Below are 14,891 nucleotides of genomic sequence, written 5' to 3'. Positions count from 1 at the left end.
AGAGTTTTTATATAGACAGTGGTCTGTGCTTTTATTCACATTAATTGCTTTTGTTTTCATGAGCTGGACACACTCTAAAAATCTGTTGCTGACCTTTTCTCGCGTTTTGCGCCACAGAATGAATGGCACCAGGCGTAGAAAGTTAGGCGCATGAGTGATACTAAGCAGGAGGATAGGAAAGGGAACTGTTAGACTGTTGGGGACGGAGGTGATGGCATATGGCACTGAAGCTACTGGGCATTGCTCGTGTAACAGGGGATGGTGCATGTAAGAAGTTTTGTTGAAGTCTTGGGCACTCTTGATAAGTTGAGCATTCTGGTGTTACTGGCATGTTTAGCGCTGGTGCAGAATTTATGGTGCTTTTTGACTGTTGTTCATTAGTGTTACCCATGTTGTTAACCCCAACAGACTTATACATTGCAGTAGTGCTGTCTTCTTTCGAAAAACCTACATCATAATTTTTTTCTCTTCCACCCCCAAAAGGCGACGACTGTTTCCAAAACGAACCTCAAGTTCCACCGTGCTGGGCGAGCAGGAGGTAAGTAGTGTCCGTGCTTGTGCCAAGACCATTGATAGTCTCCGTGGTGTGGCCCTCACTTTACCATGTTCCGTGTTCCAGAGTGGGATTCAGAACGGGGCCGTGGACATCAATGAGCTGCAGCTGGTGGTGCCGGGGCAGGAGAACGAGAACAACAACCATTCCATTGGTCGCGACACAGCAAGTAAGTTGGGCGAGGGTTAGTGCTATGGGCTAGTTTACAATAGAACAGTAGCAGCAAACCCCAGCGAGTCTAGCGTGCAATAGAACACTAGCAGCAACCTGCAGTGAGCCTAGCTTGCAATAGAACACTAGCAGCAACCCTCAGCGAGCCTAGCTTGCGATAGAACACTAGCAGCAACCCTTAGTGAGTCTAGTTTGTGATAGAACACTACCAGCAACCCTAAGCGAGCCCAGCTTGCACAGAACACTAACAGCAACCCTCAGCGAGCCTAGCTAGCAATAGAACACTAGCAGCAACCCTCAGCGAGTCTAGTTTCTAATAGAACACTAGCAGCAACCCGCAGTGAGCCCAGCTTGCAACAGAACACTAGCAGCAACCCTCAGCGAGCCTAGCTTGCAATAGAACACTAGCAGCAACCCTCAGCGAGCCTAGCTTGCAATAGAACACTAGCAGCAACCCTCAGCGAGCCTAGCTTGCAATAGAACACTAGCAGCAACCCTCAGCGAGCCTAGCTTGCAACAGAACACTAGCAGCAACCCTCAGCGAGCCTAGCTTGCAACAGAACACTAGCAGCAACCCTTAGTGAGTCTAGCTTGCAATAGAACACTAGCAGCAACCCTCAGTGAGCCCAGCTTGCAACAGAACACTAGCAGCAACCCTCAGTGAGCCCAGCTTGCAACAGAACACTAGCAGCAACCCTCAGCGAGCCTAGCTTGCAATAGAACACTAGCAGCAACCCTCAGCGAGCCTAGCTTGCAATAGAACACTAGCAGCAACCCTCAGCGAGCCTAGCTTGCAATAGAACACTAGCAGCAACCCTCAGCGAGCCTAGCTTGCAATAGAACACTAGCAGCAACCCTCAGCGAGCCTAGCTTGCAACAGAACACTAGCAGCAACCCTCAGCGAGCCTAGCTTGCAACAGAACACTAGCAGCAACCCTTAGTGAGTCTAGCTTGCAACAGAACACTAGCAGCAACCCTCAGTGAGCCCAGCTTGCAACAGAACACTAGCAGCAACCCTCAGTGAGCCCAGCTTGCAACAGAACACTAGCAGCAACCCTCAGCGAGCCTAGCTTGCAATAGAACACTAGCAGCAACCCTCAGCGAGCCTAGCTTGCAATAGAACACTAGCAGCAACCCTCAGCGAGCCTAGCTTGCAATAGAACACCAGCAGCAACCCTCAGCGAGCCCAGCTTGCAACAAAACACTAGCAGCAACCCTCAGCGAGCCTAGCTTGCAACAGAACACTAGCAGCAACCCTCAGCGAGCCTAGCTTGCAATAGAACACTAGCAACAACCCTCAGCGAGCCTAGCTTGCAATAGAACACTTGCAGCAACCCTCAGTAAGTCTAGTTTGCGATAGAACACTAGCAGCAACCCTTAGTGAGTCTAGTTTGTGATAGAACACTAGCAGCTACCCTTAGTGAGAAAAATAATCAAAACATGGATACTTCAATCCAAATGTACAACATTTTATTTTCCTAAACATAAACTAAGTATTGTTATATTTTTAAAAGATTTCGTATGAGAGCTTGCTCACTTGTTGATCTTTAAATTGAGCATCTTTGCATTAAGTATGAGAGGAAAACACGCCCCTTTCTAGACAGCAGTCAGAGTTTTTAACATGGCAGAACTCACAGGTGGTAAAATGCTGGCATCAAAAAAACCATTATTTGGAGTGACCTCTTGGCAGCGAAGTGTCCACATTTTTAGAGAAGTACCTTTTGTGTATGCCTTAATGTGCCACATTTGTTGCCTCTCCGTCCAACAGTTTTTTTTTTTTCACAACAGATTTTATTGAGTGAATCAAGCAAAGCAATTAATGTGGCGCCCCACAGTCAGGAGAAACCACCAAACATGTTGATACAAGGTATATCTCAGGTTCTGAGTCCAAACTAGGACCGTGGCATAACATGTATATTGTAAACTACCCCCCTCCACCCCTACCCCAACACCCACCACCCACAGCCCATCCCTCCCCGGTGTCCCTCCCTAACCCCGTGCACGTGTGTAAAGGAACAACTGTATGCGAGCATGGTGCGGCGGGCATGGTGTAAGTCACAGGCCCATGCACAAGTGGATGCCTAGAGCTCTTCCTCAGGTTCGACTGGGGGATCCAGCGTCAAATCTCTATAATCAGCCCACCTCTTCCATATCTTAAAGTGTTTGCGGGGGCACCCTCGTGCTTCGAATATAGGTCGTTCCAGCCCCATGCAAAAATCCAATCCTGCTTTCCATGCACACAAAGGAGGGGCCCTAACGTCCTTCCAAGCTCGTGCCAGGTCTCTTTTGGCTAGAACCAGCCCCAGTAGTAATAAATGACGTTTATAAACATTTCCCCCACCCCCTCAAGAATATGAAGCATGACTAATCGATGGGTGCGCGGCAGGTCCCAATTCAACACTTCAGACAGGCAGCTCCACACACCTCTCCAAAACCCAGCTATCCTCGGACACATCCATACAGTATGGAGCAGTGAGCCTACCTCCACCCCACAGCGCAGGCATTCCGGCGACTCAATCAGTCCAGCCTTCCACAATCGCTCGCGGGTGTAGTAACCCCTGTGGAGAATTTTAAATTGGATGAATCTGAGCCGCATTGCTATTGCAGTCCCACGTGGGGACTCCAGGGCTTCCCGCCAATCGTCCTCGTCCATGGGGCCAATGTCCGCCTCCCAAGCCGTCCGCAGGGGAAGGAGGTCAGAAGAGCAGTGGGTGACAATCGTTTGATATATGCGGGACACTTTTTTGTCTCCGAGATCTCCCATAAACAACTTCGCCTCAATGGGGCTAAATTCGGGGAGCGAGTCTAAGTTAGCAATGCTAGGTGTGAGCGCATGCCGAAGCTGCAGGTACCGAAAGAACTGGGTCCGTGGCATGTGGAACTCCGCACTGAGGTCCTGGAATGACCTGAGGGTAACCCCGGACATCACATGTCCCAGCGACGAGATCCCAATCGCGTCCCAGCCATCGAAGCCCGATAGTGAGGCCAGTGCAGGCAGTCGACCATTATGCCATAGTGGCGTCTCCGCCGTTAGCCTACCCCACCTGCCCATGCGCCGCAGCGCTTGTCGCCATATGACGAAGACAGTCTTCGTGACTCTAGGCAACCCCCGTCGTAGCCGAGCCGAGTAAAGGAGTGTGTGAAGCGTATTTTCACCCATCAAGACCCGCTCCAGAGCATAGGCCGGATCACTATGATCACCATACCACCAGTCATTGAGGATGAGCAGTTGAGCAGCTTGATAATAGGACATGAGGTCCGAGGTGGCGAGCCCTCCACTATACGTAGATAGGAAGCACGTACGCAACGCCACCCTGGCGGAGCCCCCAGCCCACAGGAACCGTCCCAGGACGGAGTTTACCTGCCGAAACCATGAGGAGGGGACCGGATGGGGGTAGTTCTGTAGCTGATACAGAAGGCGCGGAAGCGCCACCATCTTGAAGATGGCAGACCGGCCAAAAATATTAAGGGGCATCCGAGTCCAGGTTTTCACATCAGCCTGCACCCTCTCCCAAACCGGCAGCATGGTGCGTTCCCACGTGAGGCTCACCGATTCCGAAAGGAACACTCCTAGGTATTTCAACCCACCATCTGCTACCCGCAGTTCCGACGTCCAGGGGTCAACCACTGTATCACCCCCAAGGACCCACAGGGTGGACTTGCGCACGTTCAGGTACAGGCCCGAGACCTCTCCAAAGACCCACATTATTTCCAATACCCGTGGCCCTGAGCGCCGCAGGTCGGTGAGGAAGAAAAGGACATCATCGGCGTATAACACAATCCTATCAGAGAGGCCCCCGGGCCACACAAATCCCCGCATCTGTGCATCTATACGCACCCAGGCGGCCAGAGGCTCCATGGCCAGGGCGAACAGGTACGGGGAGAAAGGGCATCCCTGTCGGGTTCCCCGACTAATGCGGAAGGTCCCCGACACCGCCCCGGCAATACGCACAGCAGCCGTGATATCGGTATAAAGCAGCTTAACATAAGACAGAAACACCGGGCCCAGATTAAGACGGGGCAGGGCTCAAAGAGGTATGCCCAGCCTACCGAGTCGAATGCCCTATTGATATCGGCAAGCAACAAAGCCGCCTGTTCACCTGTGGCCCCCATAGCATCCACCGCCGCCCAAGCACGCCGAATATTATGGCGTGTGGCCCTGCGAGGCATAAATCCGGATTGGTCCGGGTGTACGAGATCCGTCATGTACGGAAGCAACCGATTCGCCAGAGCCTTGGCCAGTATTTTGGCCTCATCAAACACAATATAGAGTTTCATGATTTTGTTAGTGACAGGCAACCGGATTGGGTCTTTGTGACCGAGACTTGGGCCTCTGAGTCTTCGGGTCATGACCTTCTTTTGGCCATACCGGAAGGATACACTCTTCATAGCTTAGATAGAGTGCGACGCAGGGGGGGGGAATTAGCAGTCCTTCATAAAACTACCCTCTCCTGTACTATAAAACCTTTGTCAGTTCCCTCGGATCCCTTTGAGGCTATATACTTTTGCATTATATGTGCTTCTTCGATCTCCTTTACCGGAATTTTGGTATATAGACCCCCGGGACCCAGGGCTAACTTTTGCCCTGAACTATTCAGAATTATGGAACCCTACCTTGGGAGATCCTCCTTTACTGTTCTTGGTGATATGAACTTTCATTTAGATGATCGGTCATCCTTGGAGACATGCTCTTTGGTTAATGCCCTGGACGCAGGTGAGCTTGTCCAAAGGGTGTCCTTTCCGACGCATAAGGCGGGCCACACCCTTGATGGTGTGTTCTCTAATGACTCCAGGCTTACGGTCGGCATTCCTTTGCCGATAGTCTGGTCTGATCATTTGGCAGTACCACTATATTTAAATATGCCCAATATGGAAGGTAACCTGGTTATCACTAAGAACTGTCTTAAAAGAAATTTTAGAAATATTACGAATGAGGGACTTGTACCTTTTCTTCAGACTGTAAATAGTACATCTCAGTTGATAGTAGATGATGCAGCACAAGAGTTGGCTGACTCTCTCTCCACAGCGGCGGATGAGCTAGCCCCTGCCTCACTTAAATATGTTGCGCGACAAAAACCCACAGCCCCCTGGTTCACGGAAACTCTGAGGCTCCTTAGACAGAAATGTAGAAGGAAGGAAAGATGTTGGCGTAAATCCTGGGATCCGACTGATCGGGAAGTATACAGGCGCCTGATACGAGAATATAAAAGCAGAGTCATTAAGGAGAAACTGGACTATTTCACCAACTTAATGAGTTCTTCTACATCCTCCAAAGAGCTCTTTAAGATCGTGAGCTCTCTCTGCTCTCTTCAGGCCCCTGACCCCGTGGTAGTCTCACAGGAGCTCTGCAATAACATCTCGGACTTCTTTTTAAAAAAAATAGATGATATCTATTTGGCGCTACAAACTCAGAGGAGTTTCCTGAGTGAAGAGGACTCCGCTCGAGTTAGACATCTTGAAGCCGGGGTCGATAACCCTCCCCAGGTGTTTGATCACTTTCCTGCGCTCTCTTTGGAGGGACTGAACTGCCTGCTGGATGGAACTAAGTCTGCCTCTCCCTTAGATCCGGTCCCTCTGAAAGTGCTTAAGGCTTGCAGGGATACTATTCTTCCTCCCATGTTGAAAATCATGAATAATGCGATGGAACATGGTATTTTCCCTGCAGCCTGGAAGAAAGCCATAGTGAAACCCTTGCTTAAGAAGCCTACTCTGGACCCAGGAATCTTACAGAATTTTAGACCCATATCTCTCCTGCCGGCCCCTGCTAAGATGCTAGAAACTCACCTAAACCGACATCTCTCTCGCTTTCTGGATGTCTCGGGATTCTTGGATGGGTCTCAACATGGTTTTAGAAAGCTGCATAGCACGGAGTCTGCCTTGACTATGATTACGGATAACATACGTAGGAAAGTAGACTTGGGTCATACCACCGTGCTAGTATTGTTAGATCTAACAGCAGCTTTCGATACCCTGTCTCCCATTACATGAACATCTAGGTTAAGGGAGGCAGGAGTAACAGGACCGGCCCTCAGTATCCTGAGCTCCTTCTTACAACAAAGAGAGCAGCGGGTGATGCTGGGTGACCTCCTTTCCCCTGCCAAGTTCTTTCAATGTGGGGTGCCACAGGGGTCGGCATTGAGTCCGACCCTGTTTAATATCTATGTGGCCCCCCTTGCTAGACTTGTAAGATCTCAGGGGATGGAGGTAGTATCGTACGCTGACGATACGCAGATCATGGTCTCCCTGACCCACTCTGTGACTGTCACCGCTTCTAACTTTAGGTCCTGTATGCAACTTGTTGCAGAGTGGATGATTTTCAACTCTCTAAAGTTGAACGCTGACAAAACAGAGGTCCTGGTCTTCGGTAAAGACCAGGACATATGGTCTGGTGCCTGGTGGCCTCCATCTTTAGGCAACTGCCCCATTCCCACTCAATCGGCGAGGAACCTTGGGGTCATTTTTGATACTCGGCTTTCTATGAAAGCCCAGGTTAACAAAACTGTGGCCACCTGTTGGGGTGTTATTAGGACTCTGAAGAGGATCCTTCACTATCTCCCCCTACAGGCACGCAAGCAGGTTGTGGTTGCCCTTGTTGGCTCAAGGCTTGACTACTGTAACTCCCTGTATGCCGGAGCCAACAAGGGCCTCCTACAGCGCTTGCAGGTCGTACAGAATGCGGCGGCACGGTTTGTTTTGGCCCTGCCCTGGCTGTCGTCTGTGACCATGGCAAGGAAGAGTCTTCATTGGCTCCCTATCATCTCGAGAGTATCCTTTAAACTTCTGTGCCTCACATATCGTGCCCTCATAGCTGGTCCTGCTGACGCTCTGGGATCTCGGCTCACTCGATATGTTCCGAGTAGGTGCTTACGCTCCTCAGAGCTTAATCATCTGGTAGTTCCTCGCTCCATGAGGGTTAGATGGGGGAGCAAGGCCTTTTCCATCTTAGCACCCCAAGTATGGAACTCACTTCCCTCTGAGATTAAGTCACAACCCTCATTGGATCTTTTTAGGAAGGCTCTGAAAACTTGGTTTTTTGTTAATGCATATCAGTAAGCTCTTTACATCCTTCGACTCAGCTAGATTAATGTTAGGCGCCTTGACGCCCATGGGGCTAAGTTGCGGATGTGTAAATCCCACTTCATTCATTGAGTAACGAAATGGGACGATACGAGTCGTGTCTATCAGGGGGTCGACCTGGTTTCGGGAGAACCACCACCTCGGCATGACGCCAATCTGGAGGCATCTTACCCTGTGTACGTGCCGCCTGGAGCGCATGGCGATAGTGGGACCCTAGTTGCACATGAAACTTTTTATAAAATTCACATGGGAATCCACTCGGCCCGGGGGCCTTACCTACATTAAGCTGTCCCAGGGCCTCCCCCAGTTCCTCCGCCGTCAGGGGAGCCTCCAAGGAATCCCGGGTCTCATCCGACGCTGCTTTAGGGGGCAAGTCGTCAAGGAATTTAGCCACCTCGTCCACCGACAAGCTGTCACACGGAGCATATTGTGTCTCAAAGTAGGTAGCGAAGCTCGCCGCTAACTCAGTAGGATCAGTGATAGCTACCCCGTCAGCGTCCAGTAGGCCAGGCAGCGTAATGGGTTGAACGCTATATTGACATAGTTTATGAAGCAGGGAACTCGATTTATCCCCCCACTGATATATCCTGCTCCGCGTGGCAAGCCACGCCTGTCTGGCCTCATCCAGTAAGACCGACGCATAGGATTGTCGTGCCTGGAGGAGCAGCCATATGTCCACCGCACTCCCTCCCTCCCGACTCTGGCGCTCTAATGTTGCTACCATTGCCGCAGCTGCTGTGATTGCTTCGCGCCGACCACGACGGGCCGCAGTGCTCCATGCAATGTCTACCCCTCGCACCGTAGGCTTCAGCGCCTCCCATACCACCACAGGTACATATAGAAGTGGTCGGAGTCTTAATATTTTCAGAGTAACAAATATCTCAAAAAAAATCACAATTCTTTTGGAGGTAACTTAACTTGTATATAATCCGTGAATGTCACTCAAAATAAAGGTGGTTCATACATCCAGTGCATATTTTTATTTTAGCACATCTTGAAAGGATTCAATATAAATTGATCAAATTCAAATTCAAAACATTAGAATTGAAAACATCGCAATTACTTCATTGGCAATAGAATTCAATTGAAGAAAGTACATTGGAATAAAGTAAAGACATTCAAGTATATCAACGAGCTCACGGTGCACAGAAAGGAAAGTATTTAGAGGGGATGGGTGTGTTGGGGTAGAAGTGGGGACCGGGTAAAGGTGGTGTGACTATGTTATAATCACAGTGAGAGTCAAAATGCAGCCTTTACAGTCTATGTATAGATCGATAGGTTCCAAAAGGCTCTTAAGCACAAGATCTGTAATCATCCATTATTTAATCCTATGCTTAGAGAAGTACAGAATATTGGTTGTCAACGTTTCGACCCCTGAAGAGAAGGGTTGTTCATAACCTCAGGCTGGGGTCTTCATCAGGACACGTAGAAAAGCTGGAGCGCCTATAAGCAATATAATAGCAATGAATGTATCTGTCACTACCGAATAAAAATAGTGCACTAGGACTGAAGTGAAAAATTACATACTTTGTGTGGGGCCCGTTGTGGGCCTTGAGGTTGGGACCTTCCAGGGTTCCTATGTTGTATATTGTGGCCTGTAATTGTGTAAAGGAATCATAATTACAATGGGCTGTCCAGAATGTGGACAAGTCACCAGTGTAAAAGAAAGACAAAATAAAACCAAGGGAGCACTTACTGGGAGGTTAGCGTTTTCCGATTAGGTATAATTCGAGTCTGTGGCCAGCTGGAGGGGCCGGTCCATGGAGAAATCCATTATTTTCTAAAAGTGAAATGGTGTACACGGGTCAGTCTAAGTATAGGAAATTAAATTATTAAAATGCCAATGACATACTCTAGGTGCAGGGCAAGTGCGTAGCAGCAGGCATACATCAGATGTGGTGGACCGGAAAAACCGGTATGGAAAATCACAACTTGTTTAATGCTAGCATGAGGTAATATGCGGGGCAGTTTAAATATTGGAAGTTGAAGAAAATGCCCAGGCGCGCCCTAGGTGCTGGGCGTAAACGTGGCAGCACGCAGGCATCCAATGCGGTTGACCGGTAACAGCCGGTATACAAATCACAACTAGTATCGGGCGTCATTATAGGTAATATCAGGTAGATACGGCTCCTGGAAACATGGTTCGGACTGTATATAGAAGTCCCGACCATTTCAAAGAAGCGGGGTAGCACAAGGCTGAATCACTCGTACCTCCGTAGCAATCAGAATGTAAAAGCGCTGCTTAGGGCGGTCATGCATAATTGGTATAACTCTGTCCACACGCAAGTGGCATGGGAAAAGCGTCCAAGTCTTAACTATTTATTTGCAGGAAATGCCTGTATCGCCTAACTCCTCCGGCTGTCAGCGACAATCTGAGCCGCCTCGAGGTGCCGGCGCTAAGTGCTGCTCGGGGGCTCGGCAGTGCGCAGCCAATCAGAGCGGAGTTGTGTCAGGGAGCAAGGAAAAAGAATATCGCTTGGTACTCCTAGGGTTCCGCCGCAAACGGGGATTAGAGTAAAGAGCAAAGCATTTGTTTATTTCGAGTAGGCTAGCATGTTGGATGCAGGGAAAAGTCACTTAGTCATTCCAGTGCAATCTTCGAAATAAAGTGGCGATCTGTGAAATCGAAAAAGCCATATCATTGTCACAGCAGTATAAGTGATAACCCATATGCCTAGCCTACCCGTTGGATTACATGGTATGGATTTCTCGGTAGACAAGCTGAGTTGTGGTAATAAACTGAACCAAAACATCATTGCATCATTGTCACAGCAGTATAAGTGATAACCCATGTGCCTAGCCTACCCGCTGGAATACTGAAAATCTGCAAAGCTGTTGCAGTACGTTATTGAGCACAAACATCAAATCATAGTTACCAAATAGTGTAAGAATATTCATACGCAAGGCTGCTATAGCACGTTATTGAACACAAACATCAAAACATAATTAGCAAGCAGTGTAAGAATATTTATACGCAGTAACTTCTGGGTCAAGCCTAACACTTTGGTTCTTGAAGTTGAGCAGGGCTATAGTAGAGTAACGTTGTGAGTGGCTCATTGTCTCTCTGCGTCAGAAGAGACAGGAGAGCCCCCAGTTCATTGAAACCAGGACACGATCTGGTAATAAGCTTTAAAGTGTGAGACAGAACATCCTACATCAATCAGGATCTAAGAGTGCCATCTGAGAGAATGTGGCTTCCAGCTCATTTAGGCCATGCTGGACAGAGTTGAAAGATTGCATCCATTTACACTCCCTTACATTCAGGATGGAATTAAGATTCCCACCACGTGGGCCCAGTGTAATTTTTTCAATAACCACCCACCTGAAGGACTCTGGTGTGTGTGTGTGTTCTTGAAAATGTTCTACCAGGGGGGCTCCTGGTGTTTTACATCTTATCCTGCTGCAGTGCTGTAGAACCCGGTTCTTGATTTTCTGTTTGGTTTGGCCTATATAGATCAATCCGCATGGGCAAAAGATTGCATAAATGACTCCATGGGTGTTACAGTTCGTGAAGGACTTCAAAGTTACAGTCAAATTGTTGTGTGTTACCGTTTTTGTTTCCAGACATAGTGAGCAGGCTTTACAGTTGCCGCATTTGTGGTTTCCGAGGGTGATTGGTAAGTTCCACATTGATTGGATGGTGGGAGCTGCTGGGCTGTCCAACAGGGAACATACTACAAAGTCTCTAATACTCTTTGCTTTTTTGAAAGCATGCATGGGTGGATGATGCATTTCGAGGGCATCTGCTACGATGTTCCAGTGTTTATTCACAATCTTGCGTATTGCATTGCTTTTGCTGCAGTAAGTAGTCACACAGATCATCCTATCCTCCAAGGGTTGACGGTCCCTGGGTACCAGCAAGGAATCTCTGTTGCTGAACCATGCCCTCTTCCGTGCTCGTTTGACCAGTCTTTTCGGGTGTCCTCTTTCTACTAGTCGGAGGATGAGTTCGTCTGACTCACGAAAGTAATCATCCTTTAGTGTGCAGTTCCTCCGTATCCTGAGGAACTGTCCGAATGGTAGGTTATCACGTAGGGCCCGTGTGTGGTGGCTGGAGTACTGCAGCAGCGTATTTCTTTCGGTTGGTTTTCTGTATAGAGTGGTATATAGCAGCCCTTCCCTTTCTTTGATGGTGATATCTAGAAAATCGATTGTTTCGTTACTGCAGGTACTGGTAAACTGAATGTCACATGATTGAGTATTGAGCCAGTGTGTAAAAGCCTCCAATTCTTGCTTGTCTCCTGCCCATATGATGAGTATGTCGTCTATGTAGCGACGATATTCTAGGATCTTGTCATGGTAGGGATTGATGGGAGAGAGAATCCGATGTTGCTCATACTCATTCATATAGAGGATGGCCAGATCTGGGGCAAAGGCAGCCTCCATGGCTACGCCTTTCATCTGCATGAAGAAATTGTCTTGAAATATGAAAAAGTTCTTTGTCATCGCGATCTCCAAAAGGTCAATGAGAAATTCCGTGGGGACTTCTGCTGGTTGTGGTCTTGACTCCAAGGCTCTTCGTATTGTTACCAGAGCTGGTTCTTGAGGGATGCTCGTGTACAATGACACGATGTCCATGGTTACCAGTAGTTGTTTGTCTTTATCAAATGGGCGTTGGTCTATCAGGTTGATCACCTGCATAGTGTCCCTCAGGTAGGTGGGAGTGGCTTCAGCCAGTGGCTTCAAAAAAACATCAATATATTTACAAAGGGGCTCCAAAAGGGACCCACAGCCCGATATGATTGGTCGTCCAGGGGGTTTAGTGGGGTTCTTGTGGACTTTGGGTAAGACATAGATCGTCGGGGTCCGTGGTTGATCAACATTGAGATATGAATGTTCTTTATCAGAGAGGAACCCGGCTTCCTTCGCTTTAGCCGTGATAGCGAGGATCTGGCATCTGATCTCATTAGTCGGATTGGTTGCTATCGGCCGATAGCTCACATTATCCCTCAACTGCGAGAATATCTCTTGTTTGTAATCATCAGCCCCCATGATAACTATAGCTCCACCTTTGTCCGCTGGCTTGATGACCAGCGATTTGTTGTTCTTTAGGCAATCGAGAGCTGCTCGTTCACTCCTTGAAATGTTATGTCTTACGTAAGGGCGTTTCTTCCACATTTTAAGTACATCATTCAATACGAGGCTTTCGTAGGTTAGAATTCGATGGTTAATCATGGCAGTGTGGGGTGTGAAGGTGGAGGGTGGTCGTAGGCTGGTGAATGCTCTGGTCGGGGTAAAAGGTTTGTTTAGGAAGAAGCTCTTCAAGCGGATCTTCCGGAAAAATTTCGCCAGTTCTGTTTTGATGTTAAATAGATTGCCCTGTGAGGTCGGGACGAATGAAAGGCCCTTGCTCAGGACTCCAATCTCATCAGGGGATAATGTCTGGTTAGATAAATTCATGATGGGGCTTATTCTGGTTACCAGCGGTAAGTCTTCTTCCGTGTGCTGATTTCCCCGTGGTTGGCCTGCTGGAATCTCACCTGTTTGCTGTTGTAGCCTTGCTGTCTCGAGTCGTCCCAGTTCTGGGGGTTCTGGCCTCTGGTCGGCCGTCTGTTCCATCCACCGCCTCTTCCCCGAGGGGGTCTCCATGTACTGTCCTCTAAAAAAGGTTGTTGTTGTCTGCTGGGAGGGCCCTGTGCTGGTTGATACCATTGTTCTTGATTTTGATAGTTACTTGGTCCAGCCACTTCGTTGTCACTACCTCCACTATACGAGGAGTCTGAAAAATTGGTATATCTTCTTCCACCTCGTTGGCCACTCCTATATCCCCCTCTGCCTCTGTAGAAAAAACGACCCTGATTATCCTGTTTGAAATAGTCCTCAGCCAAGTACGGGTAGGTTTTTTTCTTATTATAATATTGGATGTCCTTTGCTAGTTTCTCCAATTTTTTGTTTTGAGTTTCAACATCAAAGTCTTTTAGTGTTTTGCTTAGACGGTCAAGGGTGTCTTTGGCACTCGCGAAAGCTGAGTGGCTGGCAATTTCTTCCTTAAGCTCCTCTATTTCTTTGCTTAGCTGTTCCACCTGGTCTCGTGCAGTCTCCACCCCAAGGACCATCCAATGACGGGAACAATTGTTTGCCACAAAGCTAAAGCCCTCCTTGAATTTAGGGCTATCCACGAAGATTGCCGGCTCGTTGCGGACCTGTAGCCCCGTTGGTATGACGTTGGCCTTGAGATAACCCGTTAGGAGGTGGCCATGCAGTTTAGTGCGTACTAGTTTCTTTTCAAGACGCTCGAGTTTGTTGATCTTCTCATTGAGTGAGAAATCGACCGTGGTGATGTTGGTTGATAGGAAAGCTGTCCCTGTGTCTCCCCCAATTAGCTCTCTAATGTGATCCTCAGTATAAGAGAGGGTTTCAGACTGAAACATGATAAGGCCCTCAATCAAGTGTTGTGCATAAATGCAAATATATTGGTAGGAAAAACCCTCGCAAGACAGCTCTTGCACATAGAGTAGTGAGTTACAACGGGGTGGACCCTAAGAACTCTCTGACCTGGGTCAATCAATCAGGTACATATAGAAGTGGTCGGAGTCTTAATATTTTCAGAGTAACAAATATCTCAAAAAAAATCACAATTCTTTTGGGCTATCCACGAAGATTGCCGGCTCGTTGCGGACCTGTAGCCCTGTTGGTATGACGTTGGCCTTGAGATAACCCGTTAGGAGGTGGCCATGCAGTTTAGTGCGTACTAGTTTCTTTTCAATATTTTCAGAGTAACAAATATCTAAAAAAAAATCACAATTCTTTTGGAGGTAACTTAACTTGTATATAATCCGTGAATGTCACTCAAAATAAAGGTGGTTCATACATCCAGTGCATATTTTTTATTTTAGCACATCTTGAAAGGATTCAATATAAACTGATCAAATTCAAATTCAAAACATTAGAATTGAAAACATCGCAATTACTTCATTGGCAATAGAATTCAATTGAAGAAAGTACATTGGAATAAAGTAAATACATTCAAGTATATCAACGCGCTCACGGTGCACAGAAAGGAAAGTATTTAGAGGGGATGGGTGTGTTGGGGTAGAAGTGGGGAACGGTTAAAGGTGGTGTGACTATGTTATAATCACAGTGAGAGTCA

General features: G+C 48.0%; 1 protein-coding gene across 3 annotated transcripts in view; it reads left to right on the top strand.

Moving 5' to 3' along the window:
• LOC144792734 (uncharacterized) overlaps nt 1–14,891 on the top strand; it is a 328,155-nt gene that overhangs the window by 248,790 nt on the left and 64,474 nt on the right. For all 3 annotated transcript variants that reach the window (XM_078667907.1, XM_078667906.1, XM_078667905.1), the window contains exons 3-4: nt 484–538; nt 620–722. In XM_078667907.1, the coding sequence (XP_078524033.1) occupies nt 484–538; nt 620–722 (158 nt within the window). The remainder of the gene's footprint in view (nt 1–483; nt 539–619; nt 723–14,891) is intronic.

Source organism: Lissotriton helveticus, chromosome 11 (assembly GCF_964261635.1).
Source record: "Lissotriton helveticus chromosome 11, aLisHel1.1, whole genome shotgun sequence".
Lineage (NCBI taxonomy): Eukaryota > Metazoa > Chordata > Amphibia > Caudata > Salamandridae > Lissotriton > Lissotriton helveticus.
This window is presented reverse-complemented; position numbering and strand designations above follow the sequence as displayed.